The sequence below is a fragment of the Botryllus schlosseri genome, chromosome 13 (assembly GCF_051294905.1).
Source record: "Botryllus schlosseri isolate E-star chromosome 13, Bs_hap1, whole genome shotgun sequence".
Taxonomy (NCBI): domain Eukaryota; kingdom Metazoa; phylum Chordata; class Ascidiacea; order Stolidobranchia; family Styelidae; genus Botryllus; species Botryllus schlosseri.
In genome coordinates this window covers 18627567-18649669 of record NC_137248.1, presented here as the reverse complement: position 1 = coordinate 18649669, position 22103 = coordinate 18627567, and the positions used below count along the sequence as shown (strand labels likewise).

Genomic DNA, 22103 nt, shown 5'->3' with positions numbered 1-22103 from the left:
CTTACGTGCTATTGGTGATTGTTAAGATCCCCGGAATTGATCAGCGCACAATAAAATAAATGCAGCGGTGAACTAGTAACCGTAAACGCGCCTCCGTAAATCTATATGTATCTCCCCCAGCGCGCAGCAAAATGCCGAATAATACATGGGTCAGATAAACTTCTTGATGTTGACGAACTCATGCGTGCTATATATATATATAAGCCGCCGTTAACTACACTTTCGCACAATACTAAAAGAACTTGAAATAACATAAATATGTAATTTCATTTGTAACGAGTCCGAATGTGCTATCAATTAGCGAGTCCACGATATCCCTTTAATACATATTCATTGTTCAGCAATATGAGCTCTTATTACAACGAATCAGAATTTTTCCATCACTACGTTTCGTGACCGATGATGGTGTACAAATGAATAAAACTATTCTGGAGATCGCGTGTTGCTATCCAGGCGATTCTTGCTAATTGGAGGCACTGATGATATGAATCGCCGAATTGTAAATAAGCTATGAAATATTCGGTCGGCATATCAAAACGACATTTCATAAAGGAGAATATTACTGTAAATATATTTTCAAAAGTGAGTCTATTCCCCACCAGAAATCCCGAAATTCCCCACCAGTGGGGAATTCCCCACCGTTTGGGAACCACTGTGCTAGACGTTAGGCTAGGTACCTTTTTCGACTCATCGCCCCCTTTTGAAGCTCCCCACCGGTCATCGCCCCCAAATATTGGGAACCGAAAAATGCCTATAGAAGCTGGGATCACCAGCGATTTGACTAATAAAAAAGGTCAACTTTTCGGCTTGACCTGGAAATACCACATTTGCAGCTAAATTTTCGTGAATTGACTAAAAAAAAGTCATTTCTCCGACTTGACTCTAATCAGGACCATAACAGACCTTCGTCAGCCCCCCAAACGTTGGTCCTGGGCCCCCATAGCGCGATAAACCACACCCCTTACCTACTCAGCCAATGGGCTTTTTCCCCTACATATCACCTATACCCTATTTCATGTACTGTTTGGTGAACCACCATATTTCGCCTAAACGCTCGAAGCGCGACATATTTATATGTTTCATGTTTGAATCGGTCAATATGGTCGGGAATTGCATATATTATATATTGGTTTAAATTTTTTATCCCCGCTCTGCTCACGTAATCAGATTTATCGGTAGAGCTGAGTGTGGTGTGTTGGAAAAGGTAGGATCCCTAAATAATAATGAAGCATTTTCGGGTGGACCCGTTGATATATTGACTTCGTTGCATGGTGCTTTTTCGTGACCTTTTATATCTGCTATGTCAAAATATCTGGAAATCGCCAGAACGTACCAAACATAAAGACGCACATGATTTCAAACTGGTATTTCTAATCTAGCAAATAATTTTTCTCTACGGGATGGCAGTTGTCCTGTAGGGTTCAGATCGCCAGGACTGGGACATTCGACGCCGGCCGTTGAGGCGCCTATGGACAATTAAACATATATGTATGTATATATATCGAAGTTTTCGGTCAGCACAAGGGCATTCCTTTTCGGCCAAGGTCTTCTCGCTGCTGATCGTTCGGGCATATTTCTCGGAGTCGTATGTTACATGGCCTATAACTTCATATGTCTTGGTGTGCTGTGGCGCAGTAATGGCAGACTCCGAAGTCTCCATTTCCATAAATCAAGCGTATTTTTGTTGGGGAAAGGGTACCCCAAAATCAAGGTATATAACAACATGAAATCGCGCGCAGCGCAAAAACATTTTGAAAAAGTTCCATGAATGTCTAAAAAATCACTATATAATTTATGTTAATGCACGAAATAAATTTGGGCCACTTCGAGTTCGCCCCCCTCCCCAATTGGGCGGTTTGGGGTGCGAGAGTTACGGTCATGACTCCATATAGCCGTTTTCACGCGCCATCGCCCCCTATCGCTCCCTTCCCTGTTTTCTGCCCCCTATCTCCCCCTTCGTCCGTTTTCGCCCCCCTATCGCCCCCTTCAATATTGTCGCCCCCCTAACCGCCAAATCAACCCCTGGGGGGCGATATCGCCCACGTTGGGAACCACTGGGCTAGACGCTAGGCTAGACCAGACGTCTCAAACACGCGGCTCGCGACGGCATATTGGAATTTCAAGTATTCAAAAATATATTCAAGTGCCATCAATCTTTTTTAGATATAAGAGCTTAAAGTTCACGCTAAAACTACTATGAAACTCACTGAAATCTCAAAGAACGTCACTATCACATCACTTTTAAAAGCTACCATGTTGTAGAAGACCAGCTCAGGTCAGTATGACAACTATTGGTATTCTATGACCCCCGTGACTCATAGTTGGTTACATGCTGGGTGTTGTTTGTTCTCTTTATCCATGCTATTAGTGGTGGCGAATAAGGTAGTAGTACGCTCTGTTGCTCGCCGATTGGACATTTCTATTCCAGGGGTTCTCAACCAGGGTCCGTAGTACCCATCGAGGTACGAAGCACCACATCAGGGTGTACGAGATGCATTGTGGAATTAGGCCTATATGCTGTGGAATATTTTCTTGGCCAATTTATTCCATTGGAAAATAGTCTTCGCGCTACGCGCGATTTTATGTGTATGGACTTTCTGATTTTAATATAGGTGCCATAAGAAATTGTGTTGAAAATGGACAGGGGCTACGAGAAATCTTATTTGAAGCACAAGGGGTACGATCGCTAAAAAGGTTAAGAAGCAATGCTATTACTATGGCTCAATATTGATTTTATTTAAGTTGTTATTGATATCTTCCAATAATAATCGAGGGCAAAATCAAACGCTGATTTATTTTGACTTTGACAATGACAGTAAAAATTGCCGATACTTGTCACGACTATGTCAAAACCAGGATTAGGCTACACCACTCAAATGCTCTGATATCAGATAAATCTTCAGTAGATTTTCAATTATTCTACATAATATTAATACCCGACAGTTTTATGATGCATCTTCTCGCATGATGTCGATAACTCGGTAAGTATAAAAATTATGCCCGGCACAAAAACAATTTTATTCAAATATTTGAAATTGTGATTTTTTCCCGTGTCAAGCGTGAATAGTACAACAGTAACTTACATTTCCACGATGTTTGTGGAATGCCTCTCTGACAGGTCCCCTTAAATACTTGGAAATTATACATTGCATATCCCTATTATTGATTCTGCGGCCCGCGGCATCTTCAAAACTTGGAAATTGGCCCGCGAGAACATTTGAGTTTGAGATCTCTGGGCTAGACGGTATATGTTCATTAGGAATCTGTTTCTTAATTTTGGTGCCATTAGGGTTACCATATTTCTGTGACCCAAATTCCGGACACCCTTTATCGCCCACTAGTGGATTTTAAAATGAGGTATGACGTCACACTAGCAAAGCTTTTGCTCATAGACCAGAGGTGGTCACGATCCGGTTCAGGAGTATGTGGCTGTGTGTTGTGTAACCGGGACCGAAAGCACATGTTTTCAGCCCCGTCCCGCCCAAATCAACAATGATTTTGAGCCCACCATAGCCTATATGAATCTGGTTTCTATATGCATCTGGTTTTTAAATTATTTAAATGAATTCTGTCAATAATATTGGTTGTTCGGTTGTTCCATATATTACTATAGATAGTTACTACTCTCCGCCCACACGATCAGAGTTAGCTGTAAAGGACGATGAGTTCGAAAATACAGGGAGCGTAATTGTACATCGTTAAGTCATGTTCATGCCCAACCGATAAGATCGTTTATCAGTCTTATGCCGGTGCGCATCACGGAGCTTTATAATCACCCCACATCCAGTGGTTTCCAACCTTATATGGTCGCGACTCCATCTCCAATTTGAAAATGTTCCGTGGTCCAGATCAAAATTTGACGAGCTAATTACTAAAATAAGTCAGCACCTTTGCCCGGACTTACTCACGAGCTATATTGGAAGCTGATTACGTTCAACATATTCGCGAACCCCAGAATAAAGGCAAACGACCCCCACGTTTTGCACCACTATCTTTGAATAAAGCAATTAAACGGCCTTAATGATCTCTATGAATATACCGTTCTCCTATAATTGCGATTACAATTGGGGTTATTCCAGAAAATGAAGGTTGTTTTTATTGATATTTTATTGCAGTTTTTGCGAGGGTGTGGTAGTCTTCATCTTAAAATCAATAAATGTGATAGTAAATCGCGCGCAGCGCGAAGAAAAATATCATGCATCAGCATAAATATTCCCCAAAATAAGGTTTTTATATTGATTTACGAAAAAATGATGAGCCTGCGTCGTCAAATCTTCAAAATTCCGGACATTTGGCATATTTTAGAAATTCCTTCCGGACGCTAGTTTGAACAGTGAAATTCCGGACATGTCCGGGAAATTCCGGACGTATGGCAACCCTAGGTGCCATACATGTAGCGACTTGCGGTCATACCCGAGAGTGTCGTCGGAAGCGTTACGCGTTATTATTACTACATTCGCCACCATCTTTGTGGGAATGGATTTTTGGCACTCGTTCATATTAAATGGGCGACACATATTTTTAAGACTCGACCGCGTATTTCAAAAAATGCAGCTGCATAATTCGCTTTAAAATAATAAAAGTTTTGCCATTTTCCACATAAATAGTATGATGTTAATTTCAAGAAAAGTCATTTTATTGCTGTCTATAACTAACCTACAGTAAAAATTTGCACGAGACAGATGACGATTGTACGATAATTGAGCTAAATTTGTATTAAAACTTGGGGGGGGGTCCACGGAGGACCATGACGGTGCATAAGGGGTCCGCGAACACAAAAAGGTTGAGAACCACTGACTCAATACGAAGGATAGAGAAGTTGAAACAAATTGATATGGTACAATAGCCTACACTATCCCTTTACACAGTCGTGAGAATATAAACTCACAAACTATATTTTCCGATATAAATCATACAAGAGGGTTGGTAAAGGTGAGCACTGCGTAACGTAAGCACAGGGCCGTCTAAGAAACAGAGACGCATTGCTATTTAGATTAATTATGTACTATTACTATGACAACGTAAGCTGTGAACGTTTAGTTTGTGGTCAATTTATTTGTGATCTAGCAATGGAGGATCAGTGTAACATATACAATCAGTGAATGATTGGCTGCTCTCACAAGTGACAACGGCGTATCTCGAACAATTCGAGCGTACACGTGATGCAGTGATTTATTCGACACCGTTTACTTGATGACTTGAAATTGACTCGTAAATTTTGCTCCGTGTCACGAGTCATGCCCATTTTGGAAGCTCCGAGTCATATCAAGGGAAGTCATTTTTCAAAAGTGACTCGAGTCAAGTCATGGCTATAGTCTTCCCAGCACTGCCCTCAGGTATTAAGCTTAGATATTGATCCGTGGGTCTGGTTGATTTTATAGATATAGCTCTCGGGAAGTTCATTCTTCATAATTATATGGATCCCTATATTTCTGACTTTAATAATCGCCACTATATTTCGTACTTAAATCTGATAAAGATGAGAATAGACGAAATGTATAGCATCATCAAGAACACTGCTGCTGCCCAACCAAGTTAACAATGAGATTTCTAGACGTCGTGCACCGAGATGTTCCCGTAGCTGAAATATACATCTATGACCACATGTCATACCACGATTAAAAGTAATCCAGCACCACAACGCCAAACTATATCACAATGCAAAATTCTAGACTGATTTTGGGGGTTCCAGGACCATGAGCAGAATGTAATTTAAATTTTCGTCATCAGTACATAAGCAGTTTTCCATTGATATCCGTTTTATTAAATTTAGCGCTGGGCAAGCCGGTCAAAATGGCCGTAAAGTTGTCCTAAGTCGGATGGAAAGCATGACGTAGCCCAAATGCAGTGAGCTGTCCAGTCTCGCTGCGTCCACGTCATGGTAACATCAATATATTCGACTGCATGACGATGACGATTACTTCGGAACCGGGCTATAAGATTAGGATTACAGCAGGATCCAGTGAGATTGGTAAACATCATGAAGAAAACCAAATCTCGATTATATGTATCAAGAGGTGGTCAGTAACAAAGTACTTCTACTTTTTCGAAGTACACAAGTAGTTTTCCTCTACTTCTGATACTTACTCAGGTAGCTCTGATTTTCGCTGCTTCCGCTTCTACTTCATAATATTTTGTGATCTACTTACTTACTTTTCGCTATTTTCAGTTTGTCAAGTAGTTTAATCCAGGGTTGTAATGACTCGAGTCCGACTCGAGTCACGATTTTCTGATGACTCGACTTGACTCGAGCGGGGCCTACGATATTTACGGCCTTGTCTGGTACATTTCACTTGCAAGAGCTAACAGGCCGATGCTCACGAAACAGAAATTCGCGATTACTCTTGACGTAATAATGGGCGAAAGTTTTGATAGGACGATTACTCTCAGCGTGACAATCGGCGATTGTTTCGATTTCGCTTCTCATACCGGACTCTTCGCATTTTGAAGCGAGTTTTCGAGTTGAAGGTTGATAGCTATGTTTTAAGATGTCAATTTACCGTCTTATACTATTAGACAGGCTACAGTAATGCGATTTAAATACTCTGTAGCTGACCCCTCAAGTTTGAGTTGATGTTTTTGAGCTTTGAGCTAGATAAATGCTCCAGGGACGATATTCCGTATATAGTGGAAAACGTTTAGCTGTTGTTTTGACCGGCTTACAGCGTGACGTAGGATACCGCTATGCAGTGGTTTAATAATTCTTTATGGTGCGTATTATGTATATGGTGAAGAATTGGTGGTGAGCTTCATGTGGCCTTTCTTCCAGTTAATTTTGACTGGTTGTATATACTTGATGACTCAGGTTTAGGGTAAGGTAAAATAATTGATAATGGTCAATAAATGCTGTGCTTATGGTTGCATGGCTGGATATTTGATAACTAAACAAAACGTTTCAATTTCCATTTGAGGATTTGGAGTTACAAAAAATGGATATCTTTCGTGAATGGACGTGATTGGAAGCCAACGAAGAATTATGTGATTTGTGCGTTGCACTTCGAAGCAAAGTACATTAAAGACTGTGGCTTTCGAAAAAATAACTGCTCTTGGATAGAAAACCAGTTCATACCATCCGATCGGATCATGACCTGCAACGGCCTTCATTGATTCCGACTATGACCCCCTGCAGAAAACCACCGAAGAGAAGGATATTTCAGAATGATCAGTTAAAAGATTTTGAGCTGTCTGATAAAATGAGCAGTTTATAAGATTTGACCGAGTCCCACACTACAGAAAGCTATGCCATGTACAAAAGAGGGTAATCAATGTGTAATTTTCCACGGTATGGAATTCAATGATGACTAGGTGCATGTGACGTGGCACATTATTCAACTTCCCGAAATATCTCAAAAATGTATGAGACAAATCCGAGCGAGACAATCCGAGCACGATTTACTGGAAGAACTTTTCGAGCCAGGAAATTTGTCTTTCCTCCATTCTCATTCGCAGTTGATTGTTCAGGTGTATCATCACCCAGCGGATTTATTGCATGGAGCAATCTTCACAAAATCAGGGAATGTCATGATAATGATTCAAATTTGTGGAAAGCGCCAAAAGTGATATGCCTCGTTACTACATCCAAGCAGAATGTCAACTTAGCTCTTGCTCCATTCTATGAGTCGACTATTGAAGCTTGGAAAAGTTACTTGCCTCTCACGGAAGATATATGGCTTCATTCTTGAACCTGATTAATGCTTGGTTGACGATTCTCATGCTATAGGCAAATGTGTGGGGGGGGAGGTTTCTGGTTAGTTCAACAGAAGTTACCGATTCTGAAAAGATAATTCTGCTCTGTTCCATCCTAAAATATGACATCAAGCTTAACTAATTTTTACCATTTCAAAAAAGTCATTGAAGAAGTGGCTATTGAAATTACCGAATCATTTCTATCTCCTTACAGTGAGAAGGTGTCTGTAGTTGACTGGGTAACTTGGAAAGCAAGTTCACGCTATTTCGACTTACTCGAGATCGTGGGGGACTGCTTACTCCCTCAGAACCACTTGCCGAGTTTGTTTCATACAGATTTTTGATCCTAGACTGTTCTGATAAAATCATCTGCCCTCACCCTAAGTCGCAGTGAATAAGTTTTGCGTCGTTTCGTTTTTTATTTTTGGGGGCTTTGCACTTTGCATGTTATGATCATCGAGATCAAGATTTGAAATTGGCGACAAAATCATTGCGAATATATATATTTCAATAACAAGCAGAAGCTAGTTAATGTCTCTGTCAGAAAAATGCTTTAAAAACGGACTTTAAAACAACGACAGTTGAGCAAGACGCAGCTGGCATACTTCGGTGATGCATTTCGTTCTCATTACCGGTACTTGTGGTCGTAGCTTGTATGCTGCAAGTTTGTTTTTGATACAAGTTGGTTATTGCAAGGAGTTTCTAATATGACATGTGTACCAATTCTTCTTCACGTGCTTGACTTGATTTTACCATGCAATAAAATGGTTTACATGAGTATGTCGGTGTTTTCTCACTACTTAGCCTACTTCTGCAATCGGTGGATAACTGCGTCTCTTGTCACTTTCTGACGGTAAGGTACTAATTTGACCTGTTGTACGAATACATACAGCTTATCTGAGGCGAGGCGTCTGGTAGCGAGAAGCGAAATCGCGCATAATCGCGAATTTCTGTTTTGTGAGCATCGGCCTGTTAGCTCTTGCAAGCGTAATGTACCAGATAAGGCCGTGAATATCGTAGGCCCCGACTCGAGTCTTTTTTTTTCAAAATACGGAAATGACTCGACTCGACTCGAGTCAATCTGTGTATTGACTCGACTTGGACTCGAGTCATTCCGCATGACTCGAACCAAGTCATTGACTCGAGACTCTCAGACGGCCAAGACCGACATTTCATTGTAATTCCGAAGCCAACACACTATTGAGATTTTGTCTGTTGGTACTGGTACTTGAAAATGCGACCAGAAACTGCTAAGAGTGAGGAAAATTGGTATATTTTAAATGCGAACCGTTCGATATCACCAAACAGAGTTATATTAAGTGAGTTTACCAAGACTTTACCTGGAAACTGAGCAGTGAACACGATGACTTGGACTCGGACTCGAGTCATATTTCCATGACTCGGACTCGACCCTCTGCTCGCTGATTTGGACTCGGACTTGACTCGGTGGTGAATTGAAATGACTCGACTTGACTCGAGTCAAAACTATAAAAGTGTGATTGACTTGTGACTCAGAGCCTTGTGACTTGGTTACAACCCTGGTTTAATCATCCATTCAGGTTGATAGCCTGAGGAATTTCGGGGCTGTTTTCACGGAGTATCAACATTTAATTTTCATAAAAGTTGAGTAAAGTGCAGAATTTTGGTCGCGCATCGCGCGCAGTGGATACGGAGTAGTCAGTATGAATTCACGAAAGTATCGGTGAATATAATTTAGGTAGCAGGTTGGCGTGGTTCCGTTCACACCGCATTGACGCCCTTCAGGCCTTCACCCATATGAGATATTTCATCACAGTATATATGGCTCATCATAACGTTTAAAACTGACGTTTCCCAATCTAGCATTAACTTATCATGTCGTAATCTAGCAGTCCATGGCTTGTCCTAATCCGGAAGAGTGGACTCAGACTTTCTCGTCAGTTTTCGAGCTGATTTAGCATACCGCCTTTGAAACTTTCTGTACTAAAGACATGGAATATATTTTCCGCTTCTAGAAGTAGCATTTATATTTCGCTTTCACTTAATTATCAGTATCATGTACTTTCAGTTCAAATTAATATCAGTTCCTTTGTCTGGACATATAGAACACATCACATCACATCACACAGCATACACGTTGAAGTATAAAAACAAGTTTAGTAATGCCTTTAATTTCCGGAACTAAAGCTACACAATATGGCAGTTTTACGATCCACCATATTTTTTATTAACGTTTACTAATCGCGCAAAGTGTTTACACCTTATCATATACAACTTCTCCGTATTGCTCTTCGACTAAACTGCGGGCCTTATAATATGGGGGAATGCGCCATACCATGATATTTTATAAAACGTGCTGTTCGAGTAACCAGAGCATTATTATCGCATTTCAATATCAATACCATCATGCGGACGAATGCTTATGCTGTCGAAAATTGGATATCTCCCTGTATGCATCAAAATGAATCAAGCTCTGCACCTTTCGCATAGCTCACTTGACACTTATTTACAATCCATACGAACGAATCACGATCGTTTTCACAACTACTTACTTACTTGAGTAGATTTAAAGTCAGTCGATTCTACTTCTACTTCAAGTAATTTTCGGTTGACTATGGAAGAAGTACTTCTACTCGTACTTGAGTAGATGTTTTTCGTCGCTACTTCTACTTCTACTTGAGTAGCTTTCTTGACTACTTTGACCACCTCGGTCTGTATCCCAATCACAGGTACGGCGACCCATTGCAATCTAAACTACTTCAGACGCCTTTGAGTTAGAAGTTCAATTGAAAACACTTTTGACATTCCCGTCGAGTGTCGATGCATATAGATTAGGGCTGTTCAAAAATAACTTTTTTTTTTTCAATTGAAGCCGGTCACCTCTTAAATCGTCAGGTTACCCTAAAAAACGCTGCACACCAAATTTGGTTCAATTCTAACAAGTATGGGGCTCCGCAGATCCAATTGAATTTTTTAATTTAAACAGGAAAATTAAAAAAAAAAAATTCCCAATTTTTCTGCCAATCCCATGAAATTGTTGAGCTGTCTTCAAAGACGTTGCAAAACAAATTTGACTCAATTCCGACCACTAGAAGCGGAGTTATGTGAGTTTTTCGTTGATAAATCGCCGATTATCCACCAATCAAGGATAATCCGAGATATATCAACGAAAAACTCCAGGCAGATGGCAGTTCAGCCTAGAATGACCAGTCTGCAATCAGTACATGATGGTTATTCTAATTTATCTTTAATGGCAGTTTTTGCAATGACAGGTGTACCCACACTAAAACTAATACTAGTAGCAGCGCAGCGCGAAGAAAAATTTCAAGTAACATAAATATTACCCAAAAATCAGATATTGTTTATGTTAATTTGCGAAAATATTTTCAGCTTCCTTCAAGCATTCAAAATTCCGGACATTTAGGCATATTTCAGCATTTCCTCCTGGACGCAATTTAAGCAGGGAAATTCCGGACATGTCCGGGAAATTCCGGACTCATGGCAACCCTATGATAAACAAACGTAACTCTTTTTGTTTTATTGCGTTACGGATATAACTCGCAACAGTCATTCATGTCAACTCAAGCGATACTCACGGCTTTTCGTCCATAAAAACTTTGCAATGTACCATGTCACGGAGGCACGTAGCAAATGATTTCGAGTGTCTTGTGTAATAGTCGCAGGCCCTCATCCCTGAGAAGAACATGACAAGAAATAAACATTTTTATGTTGCTGTTTATGAGGAATGCGGTGGGGAGAATTCATCTATATTTCCTGGGACCAATTTCAAGTAGGTGTGATAAATTACGAAACCGATGAAGCATGGCATCAATGTTTTAATTCAATCTCATTGATTCTATTCTCTAAGCAGCCTTTATGACGATCACAAGCAGTGGTTCCCAAATGGTGGGACATTCAATGGTTTCTGGTGGGGAATAGACGCTTTTGTTCAAAATTATATGCAGGGGTGTCTACATGCGCAATTACCGTTACCAGTTAACGGCTCTGCAATGTATGTATCGAAAATTATATTGCGCGTTGTTCACAAAACCTCATTTTTAACTCTGGATGGCCAATGATGGCGTCACAAACGCATCCAGGACGACTAGTTTGACGTGAAATAACGCTTTCGTGATATTTTGACCGTTACTGGTATCGGTTCACGTTCACAATACGTTTTATGTTGGAGTTATAGGCGATTGTCTTGCGTACTGGTATGATTGTGTGTCTTGTCTAGTCAAATCAGCAAATAGCTGCTCTTTGATGACAAAAGTGTTGGGTAGTGGGGAACAGGATCGTAACTGCCCCACCTCGAACCCACCAATATGAGGGGCGAGCTCAAAGGGGCCCAAAATTATTTCGTGAATTAACATAAATTATAGAGTATTTTTTTAGAAATTTTTGCTACTTTTTCAAATTTATCAAATTATTTGCCAGTAAAGCAATACCAATTTGAAATCGTTTGTGGCTTTTAGTTTTGGCGATGTCCATATCTTTTGACATATCAGATATAGGAGGTCATGAAGTAGCATAATGTAACGAAGTCAATATACGAACGGGTCCGCCCGAAGATGTTTAATACTTATTGAGGGGTTTTACCTTTTCCAACACACCTCACTCAGCTCTACCGGTAAATCTGATTACGTGAGCAGAGAGGGGATAAAAAATTGATAGCAAATATATATGCAATTTCAGATCATATTGACCGATTCAAATGTGGACTATATTATTTTTTCGCGCCTCGCGCGTTTAGTCGAAATAAGGCGACGCACTGAACATTAGACCCAATGAAGCTGATAAATAACGGGGGAAAGCGTACACACTCAGGGGCTGAAAGGGTTTATCACCATGTGAGGGACCCAAGACCAACGTTTTTTTCGGGGGGGGGGAGGGCTGACGAAGTGCTGTTACGGTCCTGGTGGGGAATGAAGGCTCGGAATAAATCTGAAGTGGGGAATGGAGACAAAAAGGTTTGGAACCACTGATCTATAGTTTTCTAGTGTCCGAGTAATCAAAACGGTACTACGAATTTCGGGGTGGCTCGTAAGGGCGGATAGAGGGTCAAGGGTGAAAAACTCCACGCCCACAGTGAGTGACATCGTTTTGACCACAATTACGCATTTCAAAATGAAAATATATCCTCATATAGTGGTAACAGGAGTTCACGAGATTACTGCTACATATAATGATGAACGAAATCGGAAATAAGAGGCACATACATATGTGTATTGTAATACTGTACATTGAATGAAAAGACCCTATAAAACCCCAACAAATTCTAAACCAGGAGGCGCCGCCCGACCTGACCTGGCTCGGCTCGCATCTATCATGGACGGTCAAAATTTGTCGGTTTATGTCCAACAACAAAATGCAAAAAGTATCAAAAACTCTACTTGTTTTTGCAAATGGGCTCTAACTTTGAATAGATCAGCAACTTTAACTGATTTTTCTACTTTTCGAATTTGAAGATAAATGGTGCAATTTATTGTAGAGAACAGCCTATATTATATAAAGTAATGATTCTATCTGCGCTAAAATAATAAAGAACATAAACGACACAATGAGATTACTTATCAATGATATCAAACTCAGCGTTCGCAGGAATTCTCTTCCAGGTTTTCTGAAGCGGGATAGAGATGATATCCTTCATTTCATTTTTGTACAGGGTAGGCCTACATATATGGACGAGAACTGTTCACATACCCAACTATAACTATAATTGTCCAATAGGGTTGTCCATAATTTGGAAAATCTCAAAAAAGATGCGTATCCATGTCTCATTCTATAGATTATTGATAAAAAACGTCAATGAACCTGCAATAAGATCACAGAAAAGTCGTTAAAATTTGTCTAAATGCGTTTGAAAGTAGATGCCGTAGAGTGGGTGTATCAGCGACCATAGAACGGCGAGAAGACTAGTAATCACGAAATCACGTCTCTTGATTTGTTAATCAGCTATACTTGAATGATCACTACCACAGCGGCTGGCTGATTACGTGATTCTACTAGTTCTATGTGATTCTACCAGTTCTAGAAGTCCGCTAACGGCAATGATTCTGTAAGCGCATTATTGTACGTTGATGATTTGATAATAAAATGAGACATCTGATCATTAAATGTTTTAATGTTAAAACTAGGTACCGATAGGTTTAGAGCAACCACAGCCTCTTGCAGGCATGACAGAGGTGAAACAGCGAATGATTGTGAACTTCTAGAACTAAGTATAGATCCCAGAAATACCTATCTGATATGCTTGAGATTACGCCAAGTAGGTCCTGTTTTTCTGGGTGCAGTTAAGGCATACTAGACATCACCAAACTGGTGCAGCATACCATGTGAGATGGACACAATCCTGTATGCTCAGAAGATATGTGGGCCGACCAGGTAGCTTTTACATTGGATTTATGAAGAAGAGTAGCTACCACACCGCTTCAATACAATCTTTTTTATGTCCATGTCTGGTTTGATTCAAGCATTAGTCGTGATGCAGCCGGTAATAATCTAAGACTCATTAAGGACATGCTAGGCAATGTAAGCAAACTGTCTTTTTGCTGGTCCTACCAGCATAGTCTGTGCTCGTCTTTAGACCTCATGCGCGGCATCATTGAGGACTTTGAAAGCACATGATGGTATGATTCATTATGCTGCAGTAATCTGACAAGTGCCAAGCATAAATGACAGATTCATCCAACCCTTACAGCATTCAAGACTTGAATTATATACCACGACAACAGCCTAATAAGATCAGACAAAGTAGTGTCAATGTGAAGTTTTATATTTGTATTCAATGATGGTACATCCCCTCTGAAACTAGAAATTCGGTTGCCACTTGCATAAGCGCCTTTGCAATATTTTTCCGCTTTCCATGAATGAAATCAAGGCATACAGGCCACAACGGTTACCTTCACAATAAGCCATCCAGTCATATATTTAAAGATATTGTGAAGCAGCTGTTCTTTGTTCATCATGTATTTCGTAACTCAACATGTTCTGAATTAATCCTAAATCATTATGTACGGACCAATCTACAATGCGCTTACAGAATCACCGCCATGAGCCGACTCCTTGACCAGCAGATCAACAAGCCGCCAACGTCGTGATCATTGAAGCATAGCATATTAGCCAATCAAACGCTGTGATTTAGTGATTACTAGTCTGCTTGCCGTTCTATGGTCGCTGACACGCCCACTCTACGGCAGCTACTTTCAAAGGCATTTAGACAAATGCTAACGACTTTCCCGTGAGCTTATTGCAGGTCTATTGACGTTTTTCGACTATGAGAGATGGATACGCATAAATTTGGAGATTTTCCAAATTATGGACAACCCTATTGTCCATGGCTGTCTGTGATAGTTTTGTGGGATTTTCAGGAGTCAATGAGAGCCTCAAGAAGACTAGCTCGGTATGAAGCAATATGATTAAGAAATCTGAGTTTATTTACTTACCAACAGGTTCGGTAATACGGCACGAAGAGAATGATGACTCTGAACGCAAACAAAATACATTAATCAATTTAGTATGATGCGTTGAGCGTAGAAAAAAGTTTCCATGAATATTAACCCTTTGCGACCGGCGGTCTAGTATACTAGACCGCGACTGTTTAACACAGAAGAGTCGGTATTTAATCGAAGATAGCTAGACCTGTATTGGTCATAAACTATTGCAATCGGTTTGTATGGATAGCTCTTATAAATACGCATACATCAGACTATGTATAACCTATTATTGCAATGTATATCCTGCTTGAAATGCAGATAAAACACGCAAAAACGTTTCCCGCAAAATTGAATTTATAATGATGTTCGCGTGAATGACCGCCTGAAATATAAACCATTGTATCTTCCGTTCTAGACGTGATATAACCAATTACAATTATCTTCTATGACTTGTTGTTGGTCATACTATTCTATGAAAGTCCTTATATCGAAGATTAGCACGTAGAAGATGTTTCAAATTGACGTGAAAGAAGCATAGCTTATTACGTGAAAATCATGGCTGCGTAAGATCACCCGACTCGCTGCAGTTTCAAACAGATGTACAATTGCTTCATGCAATAGCAAATTGTACGTATGGTTAGCCATTATCCTGACATATTCATCAATATCCCTATCATGAAGCTTAGTTTTGTATAAGAAAGCCAACACCAGCCCCAACACTACACAAATAAGCGTGCGAGTTAGGCTATTTTGGTACCCGAGCCTGTAATAACAACATCATATAGAGGCAGTTATATATCAGTCTTAGATGACACACGAAGTTACTGTTGGCTTCTATGAATACTGTTGATCATACATGGAACACTAGCCGTGTAGAATACAGTTCAAATTGATGTGAAATAAAGCAATATTGTATAACGTGAAATGACTTTTCGAGCGTATGTGGGAGCTGGGCAGTGCCGAATAAGGCAATATGTGTATACTTACGGATCCCTTATGCAGTTGCAAGTTACATATAACAAGCAACTGGGGTTGGATAACACTTCAATAGCATGGAGATATATACGATCTAAGGGAAAATTGCGCAGGCAGTTACTGTGTTATGTAGAGCTGCACGCGCGTTGCCTTCAGCGAGAATACGAGATTACGTAATCGATTACTCATCGGTGGCGGCCGCGTGATTGTGCTTATCATCCCTACCTTTCCAAGATCGTAGCGCTGGGCTATGAAGCGCTATAGTAGCGTGTAATGTATCATTGGAACGTAGAGATTCATGCGGAAGGCAATCAGGTGGCCATATACCAAAAGAGGGCCTAGGTATGACGTCAGGAGATATAGAAGAACAAAATTATATTTTATTTTCAATAAAATCACAAACATTTTCTCGCATAACGTTATTCCCTCTAGCGTCTGAGCCGTGAGAGTATCTCAGACCGCTAGGCGGCTACTTCAGGTTTACGGCAATATATTGGGCGTCGATTTAAGCCATATGGATGACATTTTATCGTTATTTTTTGTGGATGCAGTAAAATTTTTGTCAGTAGGCCGGCCGGTTACAAAGGGTTAAAAGAGTCTTCATGCAGTAGATATATGACATAGACAGAAATTCGATTTGATCAATTTCCAAAACAATATTTGAAAATGCTGCAATTACGTGGGGATTTATTTCTCATTCTGCTAGATTTTGAAACCGTCTCTTCTCAAAACGCATAGAAATCCTCTTAAAATAGAAAATTAAACAGATTCACCTTTGTTGAAGCCGAAGAAATCAATCAATTTACTTGCATTTAGAGTACTATTTTGTTACTTTAGTACTAGTCAAGTGAGTTTTGTCGAACATTAGCTGCATAGGTAGCAGTGTTGGGATGACTCGAGTCATGACTTGCCATGCCATACTAAATTTCCATCAGCTTCACCGGTTGAAGTTGAAAATATTTTCGCGCTCTGAGTGACGGTAAACAGTAGATCGTAATAATTTTTCATAACATTAATGCACGCGATTTCGGTACGTAAAGAGTAGGGATGGTATGAACGTGAGGTTCACGTTCTTGTTCTGTGTGTGAACCTCTGGGATTTGGAGGTCCGCGTTCACAAACGAACCTTGGTGGGTTCTGCACTGTGAACCTTTTTCATGTAATACAATTCTTCACGTCATTATAACGTCTTTGGTTGTAATTCTTTGCATTTAAACTCTCCGCATGACGCTATCAGCTTTGGTCGTAATTACACAACAGCAAGAACGAAACACCCTACATGTAGTAAGTCAGTGAATTGTGCTTAGTCAATCAATTTGTTATTTACAACAATGAAATTAATATAAATAGTGCTTGCATGTGTCCCCAGTAGCTACGACCAGATGGGCCATTACGTAGGGTTACCATACGTCCTCTTCTAAGAGGATTTGTCCTCTTTTTTTACTTTTTTGAAAGTGTCCGCGGAGGACACCCTTTTGTCCTCTTTTTTGAGATTTTGTCCTTTTTTTGAAAATTTAGGTCACATTTAGAGCAAAATGCGAGTGATATGCCATAAATTAGCACAGAAGTGACGCTCCGGCGGGTATTTCTGAGTGAAAAACGGTGATCTAAGCTCTGAGCGAAAAATTGACCTTTTTTTTTAGTCAACCGATCACAAAGTGGGAAAAATTCACCGATTTTTCAGAATTCTTCTCCGGTTTTGCAAGGCTCAAATTTCTGAAAAAGTGTCCTCTTTTTAGATTTCCAAAATATTGTAAGCCTACCATTACAAATGTTCGCTGTATTGACGCCGTACGCTATCAATGTAATCAAAATGCGGCCGTGAATAACAAAAGGGTTAAACACCCCTGCTCTATGCGAACTTCTGAACTTTCGAAGTTCGCTGACCGAGCGGAAATGGTAGCTCTCTATACCATACATATTTCGAGTTGTAAAGACCTATTTATCGTCTGGATCAGCTGACGAGTATAAATTAATGTCTGAGCGAGTGAGTAGTTCGCCTGTAAGGTGGTCTGCCGTAACACGTTTAGTTTGTTGACGACGAATTCATTCTCTCACCTTCATCTTCACAATGCTTTAGATTTTCAACGAATGAGCAGTCAGAGCTGATAACAAAAAAACGTATTTTTCATGCTACTGCGAAAAAACTAATTTGGATTTGCATTCGTGAATGAGTGGACATCTAAAATAACACACATCCCATACGACAGTGGTCGGGAACCTTTTTCGTCTGAAGAGCCATGTACGCCCGATATTTTCCATTTTTCCTCCCAAAGAGCCATACATGAAAATCAATTGCCACATCACAATTGAAAATTCGTGACGTCATGGTAGTAATAAATCGAACTCGCTACATGGGATAGGTCGTGGGCGCCATATTTTCTCAGTGAAAACTCGTAGGCTAATAATCATCCTGTGATAGCACAATTCATCGTAAATAGCTCAGAATTCATAATAACGGTTATTAACCTAATATACATATAGGAACGATTCCGAAAATAAATATTGATCGACTTCTCAATTCGGCGGTAACATTAACGTTGCACTACGCACCTACATTTCAACGGCAGTACTAGAAACCTACTTATCAATTTGGATGTGGATAGCGAAGCGTTGTTTGTAATTTGGATTTGTAATTGGAATGTTACTTCCAAGGCAGTTCATTTCTCGGCGTAGATAAGGAAGACAAAGTGTATTTGAAAACTAGATTGTCATACAGGCGTCCTCGTGTCTTCGATTCTCTTGATCAACCAACGCAATGTGCAATTCAAGATTACGTAGCGCGCGATGCTGGGTAGGCCTACATCGCATTCGCGAGGGATATTGGTCGCTGGCGCTACAGCAACCTAAATTTAAGGATTTTGTAAAAGGGTCCGAGCCATTAACCATGGATATGCCACTGCCTCTTAAATACATGTTTATGCTGCCACGAGAATAATTATTCTGGCCGTTAAGTATATTTACTTACAAGTTTCTGCAATATCAATAAAATGAAGTACTAAATTAAAAATGTCAAAGAGCCATATCTTATTCCCAAAAGAGCCATAGGTTCCCGACCACTGCCATACGACTTAGATCAACAACTGTCTGCGCCACTCCATGACGGAATATACGAATTGTTGAAAAAATGTCATCCATTTTTAGGTTTGTAGACCAAAAATCAGCAAATCACATTTTGTAGCGACGCGTTAATCCATATAAGCTCGGAAATATGAGGAGCTCCGCAAATATCGAAAATTAAAGACACTCCCTTCTTTATGACCAATCTAGTATCAATAAATTAAGTACTTGGCAACTCCTTCACTATGTTCGTTTACATCTAAGAGACGTTTACGTTAGTACACCAATTGTTTATTCCTGGTTACCAAAGTCGTGTTCAGGACTCCGGAGTAAATGCCATATAGTTTCACCATATCTGTTAAGTTGCGGATAATTAATTGGGTTGTCAGTCACATTGGGTGAAATTGGTTCGTTTTTTAAGATTTGTCAATATTTACTAAGTAGTAGTAGGTGAAAATTTCCTAAGAGGAACTGACTCAAAACCAGGGTTCCCGAGACTTGGTCAATCATGAACAACCCTAATATATGCAGGGCTGAAACAGCACTTTGTCTTGTTTTGGGTTCAGATTGCCAGGACAGGAACATTCGACGCCAGTCATTAAGGCGCCTACTGACAACCAAACAGGTATATCTATCGAAGTTTTTGGTCAGCATAAGGGCTGTCTTTCCCGGCCAATGTTTTCCGGGTGCCGATGGTCTGGCACACTTCTCGAATGCGAAAGTTACATGGCGTTCAACTTCATATGTGTTGGTGCGTCGTGGTGCAGCAATCGCCGACCTCTAACTGCTAATGTCTATAAATACTGCGTGTGTATTTTTGGGGAAGGTACCCTATAATCAAGATATCTGGTAACATTAAATCAAGCGTAGCGTAGCGCCAAACAAATTGAATAAAGTTGAATAAATTTTGAAATATATGCTCTCTATTATATATTTATTCATGAAAGAATTTTGGGCCCCTTCAAGCTTGGGAGTCGTGCCCCCCTTCCCCAAATGCGGCAGTTACGGTCCTGTATATATGTAGGTACGGTTGTCGACGTAGAATATCTAGTTGTCATAAATAAAAATAGGTCCAAATTCTGAAACAGGACCTATATTACGTCGATTCGAGGTGGCGAGGTAGAGTAGTGGTATAATCCACAGCTGCAACACCAATGGATCGCGGGCTCGAGTCCGACCGAGGTCAACTGCAGAATTCCTACTTAAGTGTAGGAGGTTTATCTGGGCTCCTCCACGCCATCTCATCCGTTTTGGCCAGTGGTTTTCAAACTTTGGGGGCGTCTCAACAGCCATAACCTTCCATGCCATCAAACTAACCTTTGGAGTTGCTATCATTCTGTTTGCTATTTTTAATATTTTGTGATATCACAATGAGGGGGACGCGAAACTTTCCACTATCATAAAGATGGGATGTCCTTAAAAGTTTGAGAACCAATGGCTCAGGAGGTGTCTTACAAAATGCCTAAAAGTGGGATGTGCTACAAGGTGGCAATTACGGAATAAAAATGAAGAATATTGCTTGGTGTTAATGGCCATAGTTGTCGACAAATACCATGATTACCACGAATAAACAACCGTCGAGCCGATTGACTTCAATGGTAAAATTGATACCATCGTATTATATCATTCTTTTATTTCAAATACTGGATTGGGGATAATTTGATTACGCCTTGTTGTTGATAGCCGCGCAGTCTTAGCACAATGATTACCGCAACGATCTCACAACTTGTGGGCCTGGGTTTCTACAGTGTACTGTAAAGAAAACTCATTGCCTTATTTTCGAGTAAAATGAAGCGGATTCAACGGATTCCAGGAATAACTGAAAATCAACGGAGTGGTGTTACGAAAATATCATTGCAGTCACCCTTCCGGAAAGACAATATACAGTAATATGCTGACCTACAGTACCCACGTCTTGTTGCAGACCTGTGCTGCAATGACATCAACCCGTTTTGAATTGTTCGATTCCTTGCACCGAAGATACGGTTTTTGTTCTTCTGAGATGTTAAATATATCTGGATTAGAACAAACCGTATTTTTCAACTCAATAATATTATATTCATTACCCCATTCCAGTCTTTCACAAATTTTGGGTCGCGCAGTAGACTGGCAAAGGCATTCGTCAGTGAGATCAGGACAATCAAACTTTCCATCGCAAACTTTAATGATAGGGACGATTGCCCCTGGATATCCAAAGCAGCGAAACCAAACGTTGTCAAGATGATCTTGAATGAATTTCATTGAATAAGCCTACGATCGTTAACTAGGTGGGGTTTGCTTCGAGAATTCAGAATTTCGTTGTTTCAGTTTGAGTTTTCAAATTTTTACAGATATGGTATTGTAGGATACCGTTTGTATACGTCTAGATTGCTTCCGAACAGTGGTGACTTTTGAGGTGGGCGAGGTGGGCGCTCGCCCAGGCCCAGGCCTGATCGAATGCCCCCAATCTTTGGTTTATGCGCTTTTTTAAATGAATATAGCGAATAGACGTGTAAATGCGTGTACCAATCGAGAAGATGATTCCGTACAGATGAACCAATCATCAATTCTCTGCATTTGTTAGAAAAGTCCCATATCCCGATAATAATCAAGTCTCTGCATGTTGCAGATGTATTTAGTTTTGATTTAGTCAATCCTTGCAAGTTGCGACCATGCAATAATAGATATGACATGATCCAGCGCCTGGCTCAAACCTTGACGTGCTGTGCTGGCATATTACTAATGTCAGCCGATAGCTTTCCAGATTTATGTGATCTATATAGCCTGCAGAAGTTGTATCGCTATCCTATTCAGACGTGGTCCAAGGCCGTGTTATAGTGTAATATACACATCACATAATTCCGTTTGATATGGCGCACTGATATTAAGTTGGTTATGATAGGAGCAAACGGGGACGCAGCCTCCCCCCCCCCGAAACTGCGATTACATACTGATAGGGGGTCCCCAAAAGTCTCGCCCAGCCCCCCTC

General features: G+C 40.3%; 1 protein-coding gene across 1 annotated transcript in view; it reads right to left on the bottom strand.

Annotated features, from left to right (window-relative positions):
* LOC145453383 (uncharacterized) overlaps positions 1–22103 on the bottom strand; it is a 67004-nt gene that overhangs the window by 24410 nt on the left and 20491 nt on the right. The window contains exons 4-8 of the mRNA XM_080331349.1: positions 21202–21360; positions 21048–21132; positions 18134–18180; positions 15111–15149; positions 11262–11358 (exon numbers count right to left, since the gene is read on the bottom strand). Of these exons, the coding sequence (XP_080187475.1) occupies positions 11262–11358; positions 15111–15149; positions 18134–18180; positions 21048–21132; positions 21202–21360 (427 nt within the window). The remainder of the gene's footprint in view (positions 1–11261; positions 11359–15110; positions 15150–18133; positions 18181–21047; positions 21133–21201; positions 21361–22103) is intronic.